Here is a 24,392-nt window from a genome sequence, read left to right as displayed (position 1 = left end):
ATAAATATGCAAATGCTTATGATAAATAATAATTAATGGTAAGTTTTGTACAGGATAACATGAATTTGTAGTTTATGAGTGCTAGTGGCAGTGCAGACTGTATTATCCCCATTAAGGCGCATGGTAACTTCACTGCTATATTTAGCCTTCCAACAGTCCTTGCTAAATAAACATCTCTTTCAATGACAGAAAGCTCTACATTTCCCTTGGTCAATCTCGATTCTTCCCGACATTGCACAGTCGATGACTACATATCCCAAACAACCAAGAGCTTTTTGACTTTTGCCAGGAGCCCAATAAACCAGCGAGCTGAAAGGCAGTTGTTGGAGGCGGAGCAGGAGAAACATCGGGAAAGCAGAAGCATTCTCGAAGGGAGGGATCAACCAAAAATAGCAGCAGCTGTTTCTGCTTCACACACTGGAATGAGACACACTCTCAGCAAACTTTTCCAACCGTTTAATCTGCGACTGAAATTTTATACTTTTTTTTTCTTTGGAAGTTTTGGTAGGAATTTGGTGAGGTGACTATGTCTATATCAGAAGGAATTGATTACAGGTATGTAACGGTAATGATAATGTATGAAGAATGTACCTCCCAGAAATGCTAACAGTGATTTGGAACAAAGAATATTGTTATTTTAAACTTACACGAACTATCAAAATCAAGTGACTTGATATTCACTAGAAATGGCTAAACCCACCAAAAATCTTAACAATTTTATTGACTTGGTTGTAAGGTGCCACTTCATCTAATGTAAGTGCTGGGGAAGTTAATGTGCGGGGTGGGTAGTAAAAAGGAATGTGGTAATCGTAGGGGATAATATAGTCAGGGGGACCAACACTATTCTCTGCAGCCATGACCGAGAGTCCCGAAGGCTGTGCTGCCTGCCCAGTGCTAGGGTTAAGGACATCTCCTCGCGGCTGGAAAAGAACTTGGAGCATGAGGGGGAGGATCCAGTTGTCGTGGTCCACGTAGGAACCAACGACATGGGTACAACTAAGAATGTGGTTCTGCTGAGACAGTTTGAGGAGCTGGGGTCTAAATTAATAAGCAGAACCTCAAAGGTAATAATCTCTGGATTACTACCTGAGCCACATGCAATTTGGCATAGAGACAAACCGATCAGAGAGTTAAATGCGCGGCTCAAAGAGTGGCGTGGGAGGAAGGGGTTTCAATTCATGGGGCACTGGCACCAGTACTGGGGAAAGAGGGAGCTGTTCCGATGGGACGGGCTCCACTTAAACCAGGCTGGGACCAGCATCCTGGCGAATTGAATAACTAGGGCTGTAGATAGTGCTTTAAACTAAAAAGGGGGGTGGGGGATGAGTCAGGTGAGGGGAAATTTAGAAATCTAATGAGAAAAGTTAAAACAATAGAACAGTGTAATGACTTGGGTAAAGATAAGCAGAGAAGGGATAGAGAGTCAGGGCAGGTGGGAGTTGAAAATAGTTGTGTTTTTGGGTTGCAACCACAAAATTTTCAGACTTTGCATTCCCAGTGGGAAGCCTGTACTTTTAAGCACCCGGAAATAAAGCCGGGTTGCGGTCGCGACCCAAAAAACAACTATTTTCAACTCCCACCTGCCCCCAACCCACCCGTTCTTGAGGTTTAAAATCACCCCCATGGTTGCAAAATGACCAAGGTTGGGAACTAAATATTCCAGGGTACATGACATTTAGAAAAGACAGGCAGAATGGAAAAGGAGGGAGTGTAGCCCTAATAATAAAAGATGACATAAGGACAGTGGTGAGAAAGGACCTTGGCTTGAAAGATCAGGAAATAGAATCAGTATGGGTGGAAATTAGAAATAACAAAGGGAAGAAAACATTGGTGGGAGTAGTTTATAGGCCCCCTAATAGTAGCAATACTGTTGGACAGAGTATTAATCATGAAATAAAAGGAACTTGTAACAAAGGAAATGCAGTCATCATGGGGGATTTTAATCTGCATATAGACTGGGCAAATCAAATTGGCAAAGGTAGTTTGGAAGATGAGTTCATGGAAAGTATTCAAGACGGTTTCCTGGAGCAATACGTCATGGAACTAACCAGGGAACAGGCTATTTTAGATCTTGTATTATGTAATGAGATAGGATTCATTAGTAATCGCACAGTAAAAGAACGTGTGAGGAAGAGTGATCATAATATGATAGAATTTCACATTGAGTTTGAAAATAACTTAAGTCAGAAACTACAGTCCTAAACTTAAATCAAGCCAATTACAAAGGTATGAGGGTCGAGTTGTCAAAGGTAGATTGGGAAATTAAATTAAAGGGTTTGACAGTTGAAAAGCAATGACAAACATTTAAAGAAATATTTCAATATTCTCAACAAATATATATTCCATTGAGAAATAAAAACTCCACAGGAAAAATGATCCACCCGTGGTTAACTAAAGAAGTTAAGGAGAGTATTAGGTTGAAAGAAGAGGCCTGTAATGTTGCCAAGAAGAGTAATAAGCCTGGGGATGGGGAGAATTTTAGAAATCAACAGAGGACAACCAAAAAATTGATAAAAAGGATGAAAATAGAATATGAAAGTAAACTGGCAAGAAATATAAAAACGTATTGTAAGAGCTTCTACAAGTATGTAAAAAGGAAGAGAGTAGCAAAAGTAAACATTGGTCCCTTAGAGGCTGAGACAGGAGAAATTATAATGGGGAATTATTTTTTTTAATTTTTTTTTATTCGTTCACGGGATGTGGGCGTCGCTGGCAAGGCTGGCATTTATTGCCCATCCCTAGTTGCCCTCGAGAAGGTGGTGGTGAGCCGCCTTCTTGAACCGCTGCAGTCCGTGTGGTGACGGTTCTCCCACAGTGCTGTTAGGAAGGGAGTTCCAGGATTTTGACCCAGCGACAATGAAGGAACGGCGATATATTTCCAAGTCGGGATGGTGTGTGACTTGGAGGGGAACGTGCAGGTGGTGTTGTTCCCATGCGCCTGCTGCCCTTGTCCTTCTAGGTGGTAGAGGTTGCGGGTTTGGGAGGTGCTGTCGAAGAAGCCTTGGCGAGTTGCTGCAGTGCTTCCTGTGGATGGTACACACTGCAGCCACAGTGCGCCGGTGGTGAAGGGAGTGAATGTTTAGGGTGGTGGATGGGGTGCCAATCAAGCGGGCTGCTTTGTCCTGGATGGTGTCGAGCTTCTTGAGTGTTGTTGGAGCTGCACTCATCCAGGCAAGTGGAGAGTATTCCATCACACTCCTGACTTGTGCCTTGTAGATGGTGGAAAGGCTTTGGGGAGTCAGGAGGTGAGTCACTCGCCACAGAATACCCAGCCTCTGACCTGCTCTCGTAGCCACAGTATTTATATGGCTGGTCCAGTTAAGTTTCTGGTCAATGGTGACCCCCAGGATGTTGATGGTGGGGGATTCGGCGATGGTAATGCCGTTGAATGTCAAGGGGAGGTGGTTAGACTCTCTCTTGTTGGAGATGGTCATTGCCTGGCACTTATCTGGCGCGAATGTTACTTGCCACTTATCAGCCCAAGCCTGGATGTTGTCCAGGTCTTGCTGCATGCAGGCTCGGACTGCTTCATTATCTGAGGGGTTGCGAATGGAACTGAACACTGTGCAGTCATCAGCGAACATCCCATTTCTGACCTTATGATGGAGGGAAGGTCATTGATGAAGCAGCTGAAGATGGTTGAGCCTAGGACACTGCCCTGAGGAACTCCTGCAGCAATGCCCTGGGGCTGAGATGATTGGCCTCCAACAACTACAACCATCTTCCTTTGTGCTAGGTATGACTCCAGCCACTGGAGAGTTTTCCCCCTGATTCCGATTGACTTCAATTTTTGTAGGGCTCCTTGGTGCCACACTCGGTCAAATGCTGCCTTGATGTCAAGGGCAGTCACTCTCACCTCACCTCTGGAATTCAGCTCTTTTGTCCATGTTTGGACCAAGGCTGTAATGAGGTCTGGAGCCGAGTGGTCCTGGCGGAACCCAAACTGAGCATCGGTGAGCAGGTTATTGGTGAGTAAGTGCCGCTTGATAGCACTGTCGACGACACCTTCCATCACTTTGCTGATGATTGAGAGTAGACTGATGGGGCGGTAATTGGCCGGATTGGATTTGTCCTGCTTTTTGTGGACAGGACATACCTGGGCAATTTTCCACATTGTCGGGTGGATGCCAGTGTTGTAGCTGTACTGGAACAGCTTGGCTAGAGGCGCAGCTAGTTCTGGAGCACAAGTCTTCAGCACTACAGCTGGGATGTTGTCAGGGCCCATAGCCTTTGCTGTATCCAGTGCACTCAGCCGTTTCTTGATATCACGTGGAGTGAATCGAATTGGCCGAAGACTGGCTTCCGTGATGGTGGGGATATCGGGAGGAGGCTGAGATGGATTATCCACTCGGCACTTCTGGCTGAAGATGGTTGCAAACGCTTCAGCCTTGTCTTTTGCACTCACGTGCTGGACTCCGCCATCATTGAGGATGGGGATGTTTGCAGAGCCTCCTCCTCCCGTTAGTTGTTTAATTGTCCACCACCATTCACGACTGGATGTGGCAGGACTGCAGAGCTTTGATCTGATCCGTTGGTTGTGGAGTCGCTTAACTCTGTCTATAGCATGTTGCTTCCGCTGTTTAGCATGCATGTAGTCCTGAGTTGTAGCTTCACCAGGTTGGCACCTCATTTTTAGGTACGCCTGGTGCTGCTCCTGGCATGCTCTTCTACACTCCTCATTGAACCAGGGTTGATCCCCTGGCTTGTTGGTAATGGTAGAGTGAGGAATATGCCGGGCCATGAGGTTACAGATTGTGCTGGAATACAATTCTGCTGCTGCTGATGGCCCACAGCGCCTCATGGATGCCCAGTTTTGAGCTGCTAGATCTGTTCTGAATCTATCCCATTTAGCACGGTGGTAGTGCCACACAACACGTTGGATGGTGTCCTCAGTGCGAAGACGGGATTTCATCTCCACGAGGACTGTGCGGTGGTCACTCCTACCAATACTGTCATGGACAGATGCATTTGCGACAGGTAGATTGGTGAGGACGAGGTCAAGTAAGTTTTTCCCTCGTGTTGGTTCGCTCACCACCTGCCGCAGGTCCAGTCTAGCAGCTATGTCCTTCAGGACTCGGCCAGCTCGGTCAGTAGTGGTGCTACCGAGCCACTCTTGGTGATGGACATTGAAGTCCCCCACCCAGAGTACATTTTGTGCCCTTGCTACCCTCAGTGCTTCCTCCAAGTGGTGTTCAACATGGAGGAGGACTGATTCATCAGCTGAGGGAGGACGGTAGGTGGTAATCAGCAGGAGGTTTCCTTGCCCATGTTTGACCTGATGCCATGAGATTTCATGGGGTCCAGAGTCAATGTTGAGGACTCCCAGGGCCACTCCCTCCTGACTGTATATCACTGTACCGCCACCTCTGGTAGGCCTGTCCTGCCGGTGGGACAGGACATACCCAGGGATGGTGATGGAAGAGTCTGGGACGTTGGCTGAAAGATATGATTCTGTGAGTATGGCTATGTCAGGCTGTTGCTTGACTAGTCTGTGGGACAGCTCTCCCAATTTTGGCACAAGTCCCCAGATGTTAGTAAGGAGGACCTTGCAGGGTCGACTGGGCTTGGTGATTTGCCGTTGTCGTGTCCGGTGCCTAGTGGTCCGATGCCGGGTGGTCCGTCCGGTTTTATTCTTGTTATGACTTTTCGTAGCGAGATTTTACAACTGAGTGGCTTGCTAGGCCATTTCAGAGGGCAATTAAGAATCAACCACATTGCTGTGGGTCTGGAGTCACATATAGGCCAGACCGGGTAAGGGCGGCAGGCTTCCTTCCCTAAAGGACATTAGTGAACCAGATGGGTTTTTACGACAATCCGGTAGTTTCATGGCCATCATTACTGATACTAGTATTTTAATTCCAGATTTTTATTTAATTAATTGAATTTAATTAAATTCATTGAATTTAAATTCGCCAGCTGCCATGGCGGGATTTGAACTCATGACTCTGGATTTTTAGTCCAGGCCTCCGGATTACTAGCCTAGTAACATAACCACTATGCTACCGTACCCTTAGGAAATGGCAGATGTGTTAAACAAATATTTTGTATCTGTCTTCACAGTAGAAGACACAAAAAGCATACCAAAAATAGTGGGGAACCAAGGAGTAAATGAGAGTGAGGAACTTAAAACATTTACTATCACTAGAGAAAAAGTACTGGACAAACTAATGGGACTAAAAGCCAACAAATCCCCTGGACCTGATGGCCTATATCCTAGGGTTCTAAAAGAGGTGGCTGCAGAGATAGTGGATGCATTGGTTATGATCTTCCAAAATTCTCTAGATTCTGGAACGGTCCCAGTGGACTGGAAGGTAGAAAATGTTACCCCACTATTCTAGAAGGGAGGGAGAGGGAAAACAGGGAACTACAGGTCGTCGGGAAAATGCTGGAATGCATAACTAAGGAACTGGTAACAGGGCACTTAGAAAATCATAATATGATTAGGCAGAATCAACATGGTTTTATGAAAGGGAACTTATATTTGACAAATTTATTAGAGTTTTTTGAGGATGTATCTAGCAGGGTAGATAAAGGTGAACTAGTAGATGTTGTATATTTGGATTTGCAAAAGGCTTTCGATAAGGTGCCACATAAAAGGTTGTTACACAGGTAAGGGCTCATGGGGTTGGAGGTAATATATTAGCATGGATAGAGGATTGGTTAAAGGACAGAAAACAGAGAGTAGGGATAAATGGGTCATTCTCAGGTTGGCAGGCTGTAACTAGTGGGGTGCCGCAAGGATTGGTGCTTGGGCCTCAGCTATTTACAATCTATATTAATGACTTAGATGAAGGGACCGAGTGTAATGTATCCAAGTTTGCTGATGATACAAAACTAGGTGGGAAAGTAAGCTGTGAGGAGGACACAAAGAGTCTGCAACACAATATAGATAGATTAAATGAGTGGGCAAGAAGGTGGCAGATGGAGTATAATGTGGGGAAATATGAGGTTATTCAGTTTGGTAGGAAGAATAGAAAAACAGAATATTTTTTAAATGGTGAGAAACTATTAAATGTTGGTGTTCAGAGAGACTTGGGTGTCCTCGTACAAGAAACACAAAAAGTTAGTATGCAGGTACAGCAGGCAATTAGAAAGGCAAATGGCATGTTGGCCTTCATTGCAAGAGGGCTGGAGTATAAGAGTAGGGAAGTCTTATTACAGTTGTACAGGGCTTTAGTGAGACCTCACCTGGAGTACTGCATACAATTTTAGTCTCCTTATCTAAGGAAGGATATACTTGCCTTAGAGGCGGTGCAACAAAGGTTCACTAGATTAATTCCTGGGATGAGAGGGTTGCCCTATGAAGAGAGGTTGAATAGAATGGGCCTGTACTCTCTGGAGTTTAGAAGAATGAGAGGTGATCTAATTGAAACATATAAGATTATAAGGGGGCTTGACAGGGTAGATGCTGAGAGATTATTTCTCCTGGCTAGAGAGTCTAGAACTAAGGGGCATAGTCGCAGAATAAGGGGTCGGCCATTCAAGACTGAGATGAGGAGGAATTTCTTCACGCAGAGGGTTGTGAATCTTTGGAATTCTCTACCCCAGAGGGCTGTGGATGCTGAGTCATTGAGTATATCCAAGGCTGAGATGGATAGATTTTTGGACTCTAGGGGAATCAAGGCGGGAAAGTGGAGTTGAGGTCAAAGATCAGCCATGATCTGATTGAATGGCGGAGCAGGCTTGAGGGGCCGTATGGCCTACTCCTGCTCCTATTTCTTATGTTCTTATGGAATCTGAATGGCTGCCATTTGAAGTTCTTTATTTGGCCTACCTGTAGATGCTGGAAGTTCTCCATGTAGTCTTCATGAAGATGCTGGAAGTTCTCTATGTAGTCTTCATGAAGATGCTGGAAGCTGAGGGAGGGGTTATAAATGGCTGAATCTTGATTTTTATCTGGGTTGTGTACTCCAAATCCAAGATATACGTGAGGATAGATGACTGCATGGGAGATTGGAACCAAGTCGATCCTCATGGCAGATTCAGTAATCCAACACCTGCACCAAACAGGTCTATTTTATTTAGATTGCTGATTCAGCCTAATTAACTAAAGGGATGTGGAGGGGTAGACTTGACAATGGGGGCTGGAATTCTTCCCATTCAGCTTCAGATAATGTTTGTACAGTCCTAACTGGAGAGGCAGCATGAATCATACCAGTGCTTTGTGGTGACAAGCTGCATTGTTTTAGCTGGTTAAACCCCAGCAGCCTATATGCACTTGGGATTCCTCAACCTGAATTCGAGCCAACCTGTGTCTAAATTCTCTGAGCTTGAGTAAATGGTGTTTATCGCTACATGGAGAGAATGTGTAATCCATTTAAGGCAAACAAAAATTCTACTCAGATGGATTTCACAGTAATTTGATTTGCAGAATCCTATGCATATCAAGAGCTTTGGCGGATCAAAAAAAAAGAAGCTCTCCTTCACTCTGGATTTTCATTGTCATTTTCCCTGCCTCCGCTGTGCTCGAGCAGTTCCACGTGCACAAATCTTTCCAGAACACTCTGGTAAATTGGAAAGTTTGCATTCTTTTTAAGAAAAACGTTAGAGTCACTCACATATGGTCCCTTGTAGGTGTGACTTTATAATGCCATATTGGAGGAGCAACTTGATAGTTTTGTATTATTTGTGATAGTTCTTTAATTACATTTTGTCACATTTATCATACAGAATTCAAGATGCAGTGCACATCAATCTATTTTATTGATATATTTTTGAAGAAGAGAAAACCAGTAATTGAGCTGGAACTTGAAATTTACTAGTATTTTACCGACCTTCAATTGACCAAGTTCAATTATCTGGATTTCCATAGGGAATGCTTGAGTAGTGTCCTTAAAGGGCAGGTTAGCAGCTAAACTTTACACGCATGGTCCAGATTTCAGAGCAGTGCAACAGGAAATCTGCTAATGTTAAAATAAAGTTCCACATAGGTGTAGACTGTGGTACCTATATATGACTTTTGAGTTGTCACATCAGATTTGTATGCCCAAATAAGTGACTGTCATTCGTAATGAACTTTGTTACTCTAAAAAGTAAACCCAGCTCCATTGGTTTAAATGGGTTCACTTTATGTATTTGCTGTTTACGAATTTATCTTGTAACATTTTCCTGGTTCTGATTTTAGATTTTGAAATTTAACTTGTGGCTGTAAGAGTTCACAGCTCTGGTGACATGTCGAAATTTTCTTCCTGCACTAAATAGTAACTGAACTCAGTCTTACTCTACACACTATATATACATTTTTAGGTCAGGATTTCCTCATTCAAGCTTAGTAACATCAATAATGCAGCCGCACAATACACACCACAAAGGGGTGTTTGGTATGTTGATATTATCTGCGATGCACATGCTGACCAGTTCATATCACAGCACCATGGTGTAATGGAGCAGTGTCTTTTATAATGTGATGCCTGACATTTGTTTTGCCATTGTAAGGTAATTGTGTCAAAACAATGTAAGTGCACAGTTCATGTCTTGTTAGGGTCTTGATTAAATTCATAATAAAATCTGAAATTGGAGGGACTTCATAATGTACAATAAAACTATCATAACAAATTTTAGTGCCTACATTACTAAAACATGCCTAGGCAAGAGACATAACCTGTTAATTTTATTCATAATTCCAGTTTTATAGCACCAACTTGTACTTTGTGACCTTTTGTAAGAATCTGGATTTTTGTAGCTCTAGGCTGTTCAAAATCAAGGGCAATTACACTAAGTTATGCTGCCGGCTTCACATCGCTCTTTAGCCAGGGAAAACAGATATCTGAATGTGGGTGCTTGCAAACATGCGTGGAGGCTTAGCTGAGAACATACTATTCCTCGCAAGGAGGGAAATGAATGAAGGGTATGCTACCTACTCATAGGCCTACTAATGGTTAGCTCAAGAATTACAGAAACTTGTGTGCAAACTTGCATACATGCCAGTTGTTGCTCAGTTTGTAGCACTCTTGTCTCTGAGTTAGAAGGCTGTGGGTTCACATCCCACTCCAGGAACTTGAGCACAAAATCCAGCCTGATAATCTAGTGTAGTACTGACAGAGCACTGTACTGTTGGAGGTGCCCTCTCTTATGTAAGATGTTAAACTGAGGCTCCTTCTACCCTCTCAAGTGGATATAAACGATCCCATGGCACTATTTTGAAGAAGAGCAGGGGAGTTCTCCCCAGTTTCCTGGTCAACATTTATCCCTCAAGCAACATCACTAAAACAGATTATCTGATCATTATCATATTGCTGTTTGTGGGAGCTTGCTATGTGCAAACTCGCTGCCGCATTTCCTACAGTACAACAGTGACTACACTTCAAAAAGTACTTCAATGGCTGTAAAGTGCTTTGGGATGTCCTGAGATTGTGAAAGGCACTATATAAATGCAAGTCTTTTTCTTCATGTTGCAACTACCAGTTGGAATGTTTGGAGCATAGGGACTGAAATTCTTTTAATGACATAAAGGAGAATATCTCTGACAGTGACCGTAGTAAATTCAACATCTCATCTCTGTTGTCCTGCTCATTGGGACTGTCCTCCCTTGGTTCAAATCTTACCTATTCAGTCATAGTCAGAGCAGCTCCAGCAATGGCTTCTCTTCCTGCCCCTTGACTGTTACCTCCGGAGTCCCCAAAGATCTACCTGTTGGCCCGTTGCTCTTCCTCAACTACATGCTACACCTTGCCAACCTCATCCGCAGATGTGAGGTCAGCTTCCGCATGTTCGCTGATAACACCCAGCTGTAACTCTTCATCACCTCTATCGACACAGTCGCTGAGCTGTCAGACTGCATGTCCAACATCCAGTCTTGGATGAGCTGCAAGTTCCTCCAGTTAAACAGTTCATATCATTGCCACTGGCCACCCTCTCAGGCTGAACCAGACTGTTTGCAACCCTGAGTTGAGCTTCCAACCTCATATCCTTTCCATCACAAAGATTGCCTGCTTCCATCTCTGCCACATCTCAGCTCACCTGCTGGTGAAACCCCCATCCATGCCTTTGTCCAGACTTGACTATTCCAATGCTCTCCTGGCTGGCCTCCCATCCTCCACTCTCTCTAAACTTCAGTTCATCCAAAACTCTGCTGCCCGTAGCCTATCCAGCACCGAGTCTCGCTAACCCATCGCCCCATGTCCTCGCTGGTCAACATTGGCTCCATATCCCTAAAACCTCAAATTTAAAATTTTCAAGCCCATGTTTACATTTTTTCATGGCCTTGCCCCACCCTATCTCTGTAACCTTCACCAGTGACAACAACATGTATTTATATATCCCCTTTAATGTGGAAAAACCACCCAAGGTGCTTCACAGGAGCGAAATCAGACAAAAATGGACACTAAGACAAAGAAGGGGATATTAGGAGGAGTGACCAAAAGTTAGGAGGTCCTTAAAGGAAGAAAGGGAGGTGAAGAGGCGGAGGAGTTTAGGGGGGAAATTCCAGAGTGTGGGGCCTAGATGGCTGAAGGAAAGGCCTCCAAGGGTGGGGCAAAAGGGGCAGGGGAGGGATGCATAGAGGGACAGAGAATTCAGAGGGGGTTGTAGGGCTGGAGAAGGTTACTATTACCAGCCATACAACCACCGCCACCCCCCCCCCCCCCACCACAACTGTCCAGTCCTCCGATTCTGGCTTCATGTGCATTCCTCCCCTCCCTTCACTTCACTATTGGCCGCACTTTCAGCTGCCTAGGTCTGGAACTCCCACCCCAAACCATTCAAATTGTCCATCTCCCTCCCCTCCTTTAAGACCCTCCTTAAAACCAACCTCTTTGACCAAGCCATTTATCACCCCACCTAATATCTGCTTCTTTGTCTCAGCGTCCATTTTTTTGATTTATGCCTTGGGATGTTTTTCCAGGTTAAAGGTGCTATATAAATGCAAGTTGTTTGTTTTCCTCTTTAATTAAGGACCTAACAAAATCTTACTCTAACAAATTGAAAGTTCGTGATCGGTCCTCATTTACCTGTGTTGATTCCAGAGTGGCATCCCATAGCCACGTTAAGGATCACTGGCCACTCCACGTCCGATACCAATGGGTGGAGCATACATGAAGCACGCTCTGCCCATTGGTACTCATGCGTTTGTAGGGTAGAAAGTCCAATTATTGAAGTACACTCATTTAAAATAAAGGGGTCAACACCTATTTCTCATCAATTTCTCTCCTAACTTAGTTTTTAAGTAACCATCCAAAACTTCAAAATAAACACTTGCTTCTTTATGGTTCTACTTTTAAAAGCTAACAGTTTAATGATTTAGAGAATGACTGACTGCCGTCTGATTAACTTATATTTTATTTCTTCAGACAGTCAGCAAAGACACAGTGGTATGACCGTAAGAACTATGTCTTTGTTGAGTTCTGTGTAGAAGATAGCAAGGAGGTTGATGTTCAAATTGAAAAATTCAGACTGATCTTCAGGTAGGAAACCATTGTGTTTACTGTGACTCATTTATTTTGTAGTCATTAATCACTGGTACATGTATATTTAAATGATAATTTGAACTCACACGGTGTAATGGTGAACAGACAACATATGATACTAAGCTGCCATCGAATGTCCTACTCCCTGTCCTAGTATGCCTGCTGTCATTGGGAGAGGGGGGTAGAAGGATCCACAATTAGTAGACAGACCTTTTAGAGCAGTTCCTTAATCGATCTGCCAAAAAAGCTGCTTATCTTACCCCATGGATATTGCCTAAAACTCTACCTATAAGAAAGCTTGAATGTTGATTAAGACTAAATATTTTAACTGCAGCCAGATGGCACAGTGTTCTGGAGTTCCAATCTTCTGTGTCATGGAGTAGGAAGACTTATTCTCAGCTCAGTGGATTCTCAATTTCAATCATACCATTGTGAGGAGCAGATGTGAGATGCTACTCATAGAGAGAGAAATTTGAACTAGTTGCTTTGTACTGCTTTCACCTAGCTCATTGGCCATCTGTATAGTTGAGGTGGGAAAAAAGTTTGGCACGGGGACACTGGCTAGATGAGCCTAAATTTCCAAAGATTGTGATGCAGGGTAAGGAGGATGAGTTAAAATTAATTGTGCTCATTTTGATTTCTGAAGTGAGACATTTTGTTTCTGTTATGCATCTCACCCAAGATTGTGACTGTAACCTGAATTAACTCCTTGTAGTTGTGCATGACTGATGACTAGGAAACTACTAAATCAACTTTATTTGTGGGAAATAAAATATGTAGCTTGTAACTGCAGGTAATCATTTACATATTTATATGAGAGAATGTGAATTAATATAATTGTTGGCATTTTTTTCCATTTTAACTTTGACAGTTGCAAATCAGCAGATAACACAGAACTCTACAATAACATTGAACTGTATTCCAAAGTGGATCCAAATGTAAGTAGGTGCCTTGTGGAGAAACATCAATATTACCTGGATAAATTGATAGTCTAAGGCATGTCCATTGGCCATGTGTTCAGTGAAAAACCTGGCACTACAATTCTGAGTGATGTGAAGTTTATTGCTTTGACTCAATATTTAAATCCAGATTGTTTTAAAATAGATCAAAGTCATTTCCACTAATGGCCTAGTGACTGAAGGCACAGTCTTGTGTAGTACTAAGCTACACTAACCAGAAGATCCAACTTTAATTCCTTGTTAGTTGATTTAAAGCCAGAGCAGCAGTTGAGCTAGTACATTTGACTTTAGTTCCAGTGGGCTAAGGAGAAAAATTAGCTCGCTTTCATGTTCTTGTTTCTTTCCAATAATCCTTGCTAGAAAGTGTGTATGTGTCAACATCTGGGAATAGCCTTTTAGATTTGCATGTTTTAGGAGTGGGAATTTTGTACCCACCTGAGTTTTTCATGAGATATTCTCCTTTCATTCTTGTTTCAGCACTGAGCAATTCCTTCCCCTTGGCAACTTCAATCTTCTCCTCAGCTCCCCTTGCCTGCTGTCTTCCAAATTTCACTGTCCTCCATTCTCCCTAAATTTCTCCCTCCGCATAAACTTTCCTACCCATATTCAAGGCCATCCCCCTCAACTATGCTATCCCCCGTGGCCTCTCTACTCCAGTGGTTTCACCGTCAAAACTATCTTCAATCACTTTCTTCTATCTCTTACCACCCATGTCCCCCTACCTCTTCAATCCCACTTTCTTCTGCATCTGCTCCCAAAAAACTTCCCCCCCAAGTCGCTTACACTCTCAAGCTCCCTTTGGCCCTCCATTTATCACAATACCCCTACCGCTGTTGATTTGCTCAACCTCTGCCTCACCAACAATTTCAAGGCTTTCATCCCCAGCAAACCCCTCACTGTTTCTCAACCCTATCATTTCCCTGGCATGGCTCCCATCTTCACTCCTTCAAGTCCAAGGGGCGCAGACTTGAGCATATCTAAATATGGGTAAGATAAGTACACTGAATGATCCAGTTGTTAACTTTGGAAGTTCCATTAGACTTCATTGTAATAAATTGGATAGCTAGCTGGTGAAGGATCGAATACTAGAGCCTGGTCTTCAGTTGCTTCCAAGCCTTTATTCTCAGAGATCCACATTACCCACACCAGACCCGAGATAGGGTCTCATATAAATGGATACAAGAGCATCCCCAATTGATACGCACCACCTGAATACAATTAACACTCATTGATATAAAGCATATGGATACAATTAACACTCATTGTCATTAAATTGAAAACAGTACTTTTCGTTAGTCTTAAAGACCAGCTGAAATATGGGATAGAAATTGGTGGAAACATATCAGTTTAGCAAGTGTTGTTCCCACTGTTAAATTCATTGGTACCTTTTTTAGGCGTCCCAGCCAGATGCCTAAAACAGACCTTAGGCCCCTTGAATATGTTAATTAGGGGCTTAAGGTCTCTTGCAGGACCCCATCGAGAAATTAGTTGGCAATGAGCGGGGCAGGTGTTAGATTCTACAGTGGCCCCCGCTATTGAAAAAAAACCATTCTGTGGATCCAGGAGGAGCAGGAGCCCACAGGAATCACAATCACCTTTCCCCCCCGCCCCCCACCACCGTAGCCTGCTCTAATCCCCCCTCCCAGGACTTACCTGAGTGCCACTATTGGTGAGGCAGATGGCCTAATATTGATCTCTTCACTCAGACGAGTGACCTGCGGAGGTGCAACCAGCACTGGTAGCTCACGCTGAGTGTGTTCATGAAGCCTGAGGACAAATTCCCATCAATCCGCAGGCCTCTCGGTTCGGGCACACGCTGGTTGCGTAGCACCGAGCCTGGGCCCAAATCTGGCCCAGACTAATTTTTAGGCTGTATATGTCCAGACAGTGGAACAGTGGATATAGCTGAACATGGATTCCTATGTAGGTTGTTTTGGCCATAAATAGTGTATAATGTGATCATTAAACACTCCATAACTTGTAATAAAGCAGCACGGTATTCTGTAATGATGTGTTATAGGAATTTAGACATGATTTTTTTATTGTGGTTTAGTCACTTTTATTTTTCCTTCAATTGACAGGATTCGAGGCACAAGCGTTCAGATAGGTCGATAACTCTGTTCATGAGGAAAATTGATGGTAAAAAAGCATGGCCAAGATTGACAAAAGACAAAACCAAGGTGTGGTTTCAGGCTAATACTTGAATTGGTAAATTGGCTATGACTGGGAGTATTTTAGTGACATAATTATAACAATGGAAGATTCTATTTGTGGGTATTGCAGTGTACATGGAGAATGTGGTTTCCTTTCCCCTTCCTCCTCCCCCCACCCCCCCCCCCCCCCCCCCATGGGTTAAAAACGTGGAGATGAATACAGGTTTCAACATAGCCAACTATTGTGCACCACCAAGTGCCTGGAAGAAGCACTCGCAGAGGCCTGGAAACATTTCCTGGTTTTCGATTTGGAACACTACAGTTATGTGGTTTTGCTCACTTCATAATGGAAAAAGGGCAAAGGTAAACTGTTGCCTTGTAATGATAAAGGCAAGTTGCTGTCTTTTATGCACTTTGATCGGTCGTTTTAGGCATATCAGTGTGATTAGTGTACTTTAGCTCAGCATTAATATGATACTTCCACTTCTTGCACTATCTGGCCTTATGGGGAGAGGGTGATTTTTCAACTATGGTGCAAATTAAGTGGGCAAGGCGTCCACTACGACTGCCTGAGAGCACCAGCATGAGACACAAAGTATCTTCATGGTTTGGCCTCATCTACAAAATATCGGCGAGCTGCCAGCATTTGTGCTGCTCCTAGCCCCACAAAAATCATTTAGAAAATGTTATCTGTACTTTTTCCAGGCTGGCCTCCAGTGGTTGCTTTAATGTCTGCTAGTTAGGCTGCTTCACATTCAGTACCAATGAGCGAAACATATATGGTGAACGGTCTCCCCCCTGATACCTGAAAATTGAGTCTGAGTCCTACTTTGGCATAGAAACCTCATTTAAATATTGAATTAAGGCTCCCATCTGTTTCAGACAGGAGTGCTGACCGCCCATTTCAAGGCCAACACGAAAATCAAGTCGGTTGACCATCGGGGGGGCAGATTTTTTGTTTGCAATCTTTGTCTGCCGACCGCCCTATATTTCAGCATCAACGGAATGGTGGGCAAACAAAAATTGCGCCCCCATGATCTTTAAATGAGATTGACTGACTAACAAGTACCAGTTCTACTGAATTTTAGTTGCAAAATATGATTTTGCCGTGGACTTCAGTTGTTTTTGTAATCCTGCCTGAATTGGGTGTATACCCATGTTCCAAAGGCAAAATGACATCTCCATGCACTGGATGACTTGTTCCTCTACTGTTTACAGAATCGGCTGGAAGCTTAATCCCTTGTGAGTCTTATATAAACTCCTGTGTGTTTTTCTTCCACAGCATGCCTGGTTAGTTGTGGACTTTGATAACTGGAGGGATTGGCATGACGATGATGATCAGATGATTGACTTGGAACGCTATACAAATGTACGTTGGACTTCTGTGGAGTATGACCAGTTGCTGTTAAACAAACCCGCAACTCACCTCAGTTGCAAATGACAACTAAAAAAACAAATGTGCTATTCTGCACATTATCTTAAAACATGGAGACTGCTTCATTTGTATAAGTGTAATATTCTAAATGTGCAAAGCTAATTTTACTTCATGGCACTCTAACTATTTGACTTGCTGTTTTTCTATTTTCATCATATCGTTGCTGTTTTCCTCTTCGTTGAGGTGCTTCTAAATATTCTTTATCATTGGGCCTCCTATCACTTAAATGTATATCCAGTCATGTGACATAACTCATGGCAAGCAACACAAACTTATCACCATAACAAATATGCTGTGCAAAAATAACTATAAATACATGTCGGAATGTTGTGGCATGTAACAAAAGCTCTAAACTCTGTGAACCCTCCCTTCTTCTTGCCCCCTGATTGTGTTCATGGTAGGTTATATTATTAAAACAATCAGTATAACAAACATTTGTGCACATCATCACCGTCAAACCAACTTTTCTTCATTCTTTCTGGTTGTTCTCCTTAGAGCAGAGGAGGTTAAGGGGAGATTTAATAGAGGTGTTCAAAATCATGAAGGGTTTTGACAGAGCAAATATGGAGAAACTGTTTCAAGTGGCAGAAGGTCGGTAACCATAGGACACAGATTTAAGGTAATTGGTAAAAGAACCAGAGGCGAGATGAGGGGAAATTATTTTACACAGCGAGTTGTTATGATCTGGAATGCACTACGTGAAAGGGCGGTGGAAGCAGATTCAATAATAACTTTCAAAAGGCAATTGGATAAATACTTGAAGGGGAAAAATTTGCTGGGCTATGGGGATAGCGCAGGGGAGTAGGACTAATTGGATAGCTCTTGCAAAGCGCTGTCACAGGCATGATGGGCCAAATGGCCCCCTTCTTTGCTGTATCATTCTATGATTCTATGATTCTAAATGCTTAAGCCTTTTTTTTTCTCATTTCAAATTGGTTATTTTCTATTTTCATTTAACTATTCATTAGTTTGATTAAAGAAAATCTATAATATTTCTTCCTAATTTCACTTTTCCCTCAATTGCATTTCAACAAAAAAAACTTCTTCGAGGTGCAGTTGCCATGACAGTTTTCTGTCCTTCTCATTGTATACCCTCAACAATAACATTCAAAAGATAATAAACATAAATAATTTATCAGTTCTACCCATCCAAGCATGCTCCCAGCTGTGCCTCAGACCTGCCTGAGCTCAGGTATACTTTCCACTGATACTTCACAGCCCTATATGCCCAGTTGATGTTCTAACCCAAACAACCTCAATACAACTCCACAAGCCTCTTTGGGGTCCAGTCTCCATTACAACCTATGCATAGAGTGCAATTTTATTGCCACTTGATGCATCATGTATAAACTACTAGAAGCCATCCAATGGCCCTAGTTCCTGGATTTCCCATTCCCTCCCTCCCTCAGCACCCCCAACTCCTGCACTTTACTGCTCCCAGCTGACCCTCTACTAAGCCCAATTTCCTGATATACTCACCCAACTCTTTCCTTTTTTGCTTTGCATATGAGCCCTGCTCCTGTTGCTTTCCCTTTTGATATGAACTGCCCCTCATGCCACTCAATCCAGGTGTTGTCCACTAATCAGCTTCCTTCTATCCCTGCCTCCATGCTGTTTTTTCATCAGCCACTAATCATGCTAATTCAATTTTTTCCTCTTTGGTTGATATTTTAAAATATCACTGTTTTCTGTTCCGTTCACTTTTAAATTTGAGACATTTTAGGTTGTCTTCCTCACCAGTGTAAATCAATATCCCAGGTAGCAGTCACCAATTGTTAAGAATTTTGGATGTATCTTAGATTGTCTCTTAGGTTCAGCACTGGTCTCTCCCATAAGCAGGCCTTGCGTCCCTTACAATTAGGAGTTCACCCATACTACCCAAAATCTAGTTATACGATAGTCTGACCTTGAAGCCAAACACTGAAATCCCCTTGTAATAGAAATTGGATATTGTAATTCTTGCATATTGCAGTCCAAAAGCTGGACTGATTAACACTTTAGCGAGACACAGCCAGATACAAATTGTTAAATTGCTTTATTTTACAGTCAGTAAGTGATTAACCATTACAGCAAATTTCACCGTTAACTTGATCTCTGCCCCTCCATGTAATAAATAAAATAATAAAAATATGCCACCTTGCCTCTGTTAGTGGGCTAAGTAATACTTTCTTTTGGCCAGCCTTTTCACTGAATCAGCCCACGGTTAGTTCTTAAGGTTGACTGTCCTTTATTTGTCCCATCTCAGCAGTTCGTCCCAACCGACCCAGAACATATGTTTCTCTGTTCTTTTGTTCTCTCCATCGACAGGAAATCAAGGGCTTGACTTCTGCTAGCTCTCTGGGGACTGGATAGCTCACCTGTCCAATCAACCAGCAACTGGCCTCCTGGATGTTGGACATAGTGAGACTACCTGATGCTGCGTACCAATAATACAGTCCCTCCCAACATCTAATGCGAATGCCTGTTGGCAGTGTCTGAAATGTGGCAACATTTCACCTGTGGTCCCAGATGGTTAAGAATAAGTTTTGATGGCTGTCCATTTTATTTGATGAATGAAAGTTTTAAGATCCTAGCTGCTCTCATCTGCATGTGAAACTGTTGGAGTTACATTTGTTTTAAGGTATATCTCTACAGTCCCTTTAAAATGTGATTTATGAAATATATTCTTAAAGCTGGTCTTCATTGTTTGCACTTTTTTAAGTTGGAAATTGGAAGTTAAAACTGATGAGTAAATAAAACTCTGGCATGGAACCATATTTTTTTTTCTCAACTTAAATTTTTTTTTTCAGATGATGAAAGATCTGAATGATACTGGGCCACCTCCTGCAATGGATGATTTAGATGTAAATATTCAACCATGCTGAATGGGTTCTTAGTTAACAGAAACACGGAATCAAATTTCTTTCAATTTATTGTAGTTTTGTTATCTGACCAAAATGACGCATTGTGGTAAAAAGTAGAAAATGTCTGTAGTACATTCCCAACAGTGGAGATCACAGGGCAGACTACCCGTTCCTGGGGCTGTTGGATCACTTTGGCCCAACGCAAACAGAAAAATGGGCGGGGAGGAATTTTACGCTCGTAAGAGAGCCTGCCAATCGCTCCAGGTGTAAGAATTGGAACAGCTACCCTCACATAGTGACTTCCATTAGTGTGGAGCTCAGTTATGAGAAATGCGAAACTCCTTTATGGAGAGTAACTCAGTAATGCAACAACTGATATGCACCTCTTCAAAAATGGCTCGGACAACAAAAGCCCGAGAATGATGTACCCCATATGTCTGGGAGTGGTGTGTGTGCACCAAGTGATGAGTTGAAATGTCACCAAGACCATTTGTCTTGTGCTGCAGGGCAAAGGATTGATAATTTTGAATTTATTTTCCAGTGTTTTCTTTGGTTGTTTATCTTAGTTACATTAAAAGGGAACAGCATTCTCTTGGGAGAGGAATGGGCACATTAGTGCGGTGGTTGTGGTACTGGAGTTCAAATCCCACCATGACTGGTTGTGAAGTTGAATTCAATAATTCTGATCATTTGTAGCTGGCACCTGAATAAAAAAATGTTGTAAAAACCCAACTGTTTCATCAATGTACCTGGTCGGACCTATATGTGGTAGACTCTTTAAATGTCTTCTGTAGTGCCCTAGCAAGCCACTTACAACTATTTATATAAAAGATGGCTGACCATCACTGTCCCAGGGCAACTATGGATGGGTAATAAAAGTGGCTTCACCAGTATTGCCCATATCCTGAGAACATTTTTTTTTTTAAATTGAGGCAAAATAAAACAACATCAGCTACTGAGAGGGCATTTGTATTTGACACTGAAAATAGAGTATCGTTTTTCTTAATGAACATTTCCTGGAGTATTCCATTAATTGTACTGTAATTACTTTGATGCCTCTCTGACTACTGCTATAAATTTGCCATATTTAGATGTTTTACAACAATTGTGCTCCACTTATCCCTGTGACATGTCTTTCTGTACGTGTCAACAGATTTAATAAACAATTGTAATTTTCTGCAGGCCCGATAAAATTGCTAGATAAATATTGCTAAATATTCATTACAGCTCCATGTGGGAGGAGTTGGCTTCCCAGCCATATCTGATCCAAGTACTTAGGAAGGAATTTTCAACATGTTGGCCAGTCATCTGAAAGACAAAGCATCCCATACCGCAATTTGAACATCTCAGCTCCTTTGCACTTTCAGTACTTCCCTATTAAAAGAAATCTATTATAAAAATTGTGCAAACTAATAAACTATGAGAATACCCAGTTTCCATCATGAGGCAGGAAAGCATTCACAACTTACCTATGACTTTGTCCTTTGTGAATTTTCAGATGTCTTTTTCCTTTACTGTGAAATAAACCGAATGTTCTACCGTTCTTATTTTGTAAAACCCATGACCGTCATACTTTGCAAAAGTCAGTTGTTGACTGTAGGCTATTATAAAATATAGGCAATGTGTTAGAATCAAACCTTTATTTTGAAATAATTATAATTTGAACAGTTATCCTAATGTCAGGGGTGGGAAATTTTACTCCCAGGCTGGAAAGCGGCTTAGTGAGTGGCTGGCCTGTCTGGGAATGGCAGCAAGAGGCCCAGCCAATTTTAAAGGTTGGGCCTCATTAACATGTCACCGGCCGACTTCCTGCTCATCCTGGCCCCACAAAGGAAAGTTTTAAACTTATCTTATGGGCATCTCTGGTGGTTCGACCAGGTTCTTCCTGTCGAGGTGCCCGCTGACTACCTGGTTAAGGTGGCCTCAGAGTCCTGTTGACATAATAGGACTTCAATTTGCATAAATGTATAAGGCTCCAGCCTGACTCAGGTGGGCACCTCATACGCCTGAAAAATCAGGCTATTTAAAATCACGACAGTTGGGGGACAGAGTGGGTAACACCACTCCATTTTAACTGTCCCTGCCCTCCACACCCAGTTTCCACTGGGTGGGGGGAGTTGAAATTCCCCACAGGCAGTTGTACTTTGGCTTTCATTTGCATGTGCAGCATTTTCTGGTTTTTACATATTCATTTTACATAACTTCTCTCTTTCTAGGATGAGCCTCTGGACAGTGTTGAAGGTAAGCTCAAGAAAAACACTCTGTAAATTATAACACTATTGCTGGTGTGAATGCCAGTCGATTGCCTGTGATGTTGCTGCAACACCTCCACTGGGGGGAGAGTGTAATTACAGCAAGACAAGTTTACATGGGCAGATTCCATTATAAATGTAGGCATAGGAATTTATAAAGGAAAAAGTTGACAGGAAGCACATACAGACATAAGTTTTTTAATATATAGAGATAGATAAGATCAATCTAGAGAAAAAAGTTTTGCAGTAGAAACTGCTATTTTGGATTTGGTTTGGTACTTAGTTGTGCAAGAGGTTTTAGATTTTATCACAAAACAAGCTTATCGCTTCATTTAAACTTTCGGAAGTTAAAGCTTGCGTAAAAGTGGACAAAAAGGAAATGCAATGTCATAAATTGGACTCCTCCAAAACAGCAAGTATAGAACACTTGGCTGAAATTTATATACATGTATCTCTGACTGAATATACTGACTGTAAAGGCTAACTCATAACAGAAGCAAAATACTGTGGATACTGGAAACCTGAAATAAAAACAGAAAATGTTGGAAAAGCTCAGCAAGTCAGGCAGCCAGTTCTGATGAAAGGTCTTCGACCTGAAATGTTAACTCTGTTTCTTTCTTCACAGATGCTGCCTGACTTATTGAGCTTTTCCAGCATTTTCTGTTTTTAACTCATAATAGTTGAAGTTAACACCAATCTTGATTCATCTATACTGTGTTGGGTAGACCTCTTCCTAATAATCTGATGGGGAGAAGAAAAAAGCTAGGAACTTGAATTATAGAGGAAGCCCATGTATGAATGGGGGGTGGATATTATTATCGCTGATAGAGGCTTTTTGAATAAACTCTGATGCAAGACTGATATTGTCCTGAACAATTTGCATGTCTGTTCCATTCAAAAGAAAGGTATATACTCAATGTACAGATCTGAAATTTAAGAATTGGTTTTGTTTCTTCTATGAAAAAATAAAGCCTGGAAGGATTTATTTGGGGGAAGAAAGGGTGACGCACAGGTTAGCAAAACACCTAGACACTTGTAGCCAGTGAGTAGTGCTTGGCTTCAAAATACAAAAAGTAAGCTGAGAAAGGACTCTCATGCCCATCCGAGCTCACCGTAACCAGATCCTGGGGGAGGCAGAAACGCTTTGGGAAATTCCTCTCTATCACAGTTATCTGTGAATCACCAGGAAATAAACTTAACTAACTCTCACACCACTTTCCCCCAATAAGCCCAATTGTGAAGAAGTAGAGATAAAGGTGATTTTGAGAAATGCTAACATATTGGCTCAAACTTGTTATGCTTCCCTACTTAAACTGTAGAAATCTTAGTTCTTTTTCCAAATTAAGAGACTAACCATAATGTATGATTGTTTATATGTATCTACTAATAACATTAAAAATTAGTTATCTTATTAATCTACCAAGAATTTAACTGGGTTAGTTAAAAGACAAAATCATTCTGAAAACTATTTTAATTTTCAACTACCACCTCCAGAGTTGTAGCCAGAGAAGGATGGCAACAGCACAAAACTGGAAGAATCTACAAAGGATTCCAAGACCCTGGCAGAACAAACAGTGTGAATACAATCAGTTTATGTATTGAACTTTTAAATCTATTCTTGAAGAGGCTTTCTCTCAATTGCAATTGCTGAAGGTTGGAAGATTGTCTGATTATTGGATTTCAGGTGTAAGAGAAGACTGTTAAATCCAAACTGTTCAGTTCATGTCTTGAAACGGCTCCTGTATTTGTGACCTGGATTGTATTACACTAGTCTAATAAAGGAACTTATGAAAGAAACCCATTTGGTCGCAGGCAACTTTTTTTTGAAAGGCTATTCCAATGCAAAAAAAAAAGGACTAGGAAACATTTAGACTGTTAATTCTTGGGAGCTGATCTTTTTAGTACTCGATTGACAAGATTCAGTTTGAGGACTGAAAGCTGATTATAGACTATTAAGGATAGTATCCGACTAAAAACAAGGACATATAAGGTAGCCAAACTTAGTGGGAGGATAGAAGATTGGGAAGTCTTCAAAAGACAGCAAAAAGTAACTAAAGGATTGATTAAGAAAGGGAAGATAGATTATGAAAATAAATTAGCAAAAAATATAAAAACAGATAGCAAGAGTTTCTACAGATTTATAAAAAGAAAAAGGGTGGCTAAGGCAAACGTAGGTCCCTTAGAGGATGAGACCGGGAAATTAATGGTGGGAAACATGGAGATGGCAAAAATGCTGAACAAATATTTTGTTTCAGTCTTTATGGTAGAGGACACTAAGAATATCCCAACACTGGACAAACAGGGGGCTCTTGCGGGGGAGGAGCTAAATACGATTAAAATCACTAA

The 24,392-nt window shown here is 42.1% G+C and overlaps 1 protein-coding gene across 1 annotated transcript; it reads left to right on the top strand.

Moving 5' to 3' along the window:
• The first annotated feature begins 351 nt into the window (after positions 1-351).
• ptges3l (prostaglandin E synthase 3 like) lies at positions 352-23,843 on the top strand. The gene is made up of 8 exons (XM_067968918.1): positions 352-555; positions 12,288-12,401; positions 13,276-13,342; positions 15,445-15,543; positions 16,799-16,885; positions 19,741-19,794; positions 22,011-22,035; positions 23,541-23,843. The coding sequence occupies exons 1-8, from the start codon at positions 527-529 to the stop codon at positions 23,546-23,548; spliced, it is 483 nt and encodes a 160-aa protein (XP_067825019.1). The 5' UTR covers positions 352-526; the 3' UTR covers positions 23,549-23,843.
• The last annotated feature ends 549 nt before the right edge of the window (positions 23,844-24,392 follow it).

Source organism: Heptranchias perlo, chromosome 30, assembly GCF_035084215.1.
Source record: "Heptranchias perlo isolate sHepPer1 chromosome 30, sHepPer1.hap1, whole genome shotgun sequence".
NCBI classification, from domain to species: Eukaryota; Metazoa; Chordata; class Chondrichthyes; order Hexanchiformes; family Hexanchidae; genus Heptranchias; species Heptranchias perlo.
Note: the sequence above shows the minus strand (reverse complement) of the source record. Positions and strands in the feature narration are given on the sequence as shown.

Excerpts from the sequence above, each read along its gene's own strand:
- ptges3l (XM_067968918.1), top strand. The coding sequence starts at position 527 with ATGTCTATATCAGAAGGAATTGATTACAG. Across the intron at positions 13,343-15,444 it reads ATTCCAAAGTGGATCCAAAT|GATTCGAGGCACAAGCGTTC; the intron begins GTAAGTAGGTGC and ends TTCAATTGACAG. Across the intron at positions 16,886-19,740 it reads ACTTGGAACGCTATACAAAT|ATGATGAAAGATCTGAATGA; the intron begins GTACGTTGGACT and ends TTTTTTTTTCAG.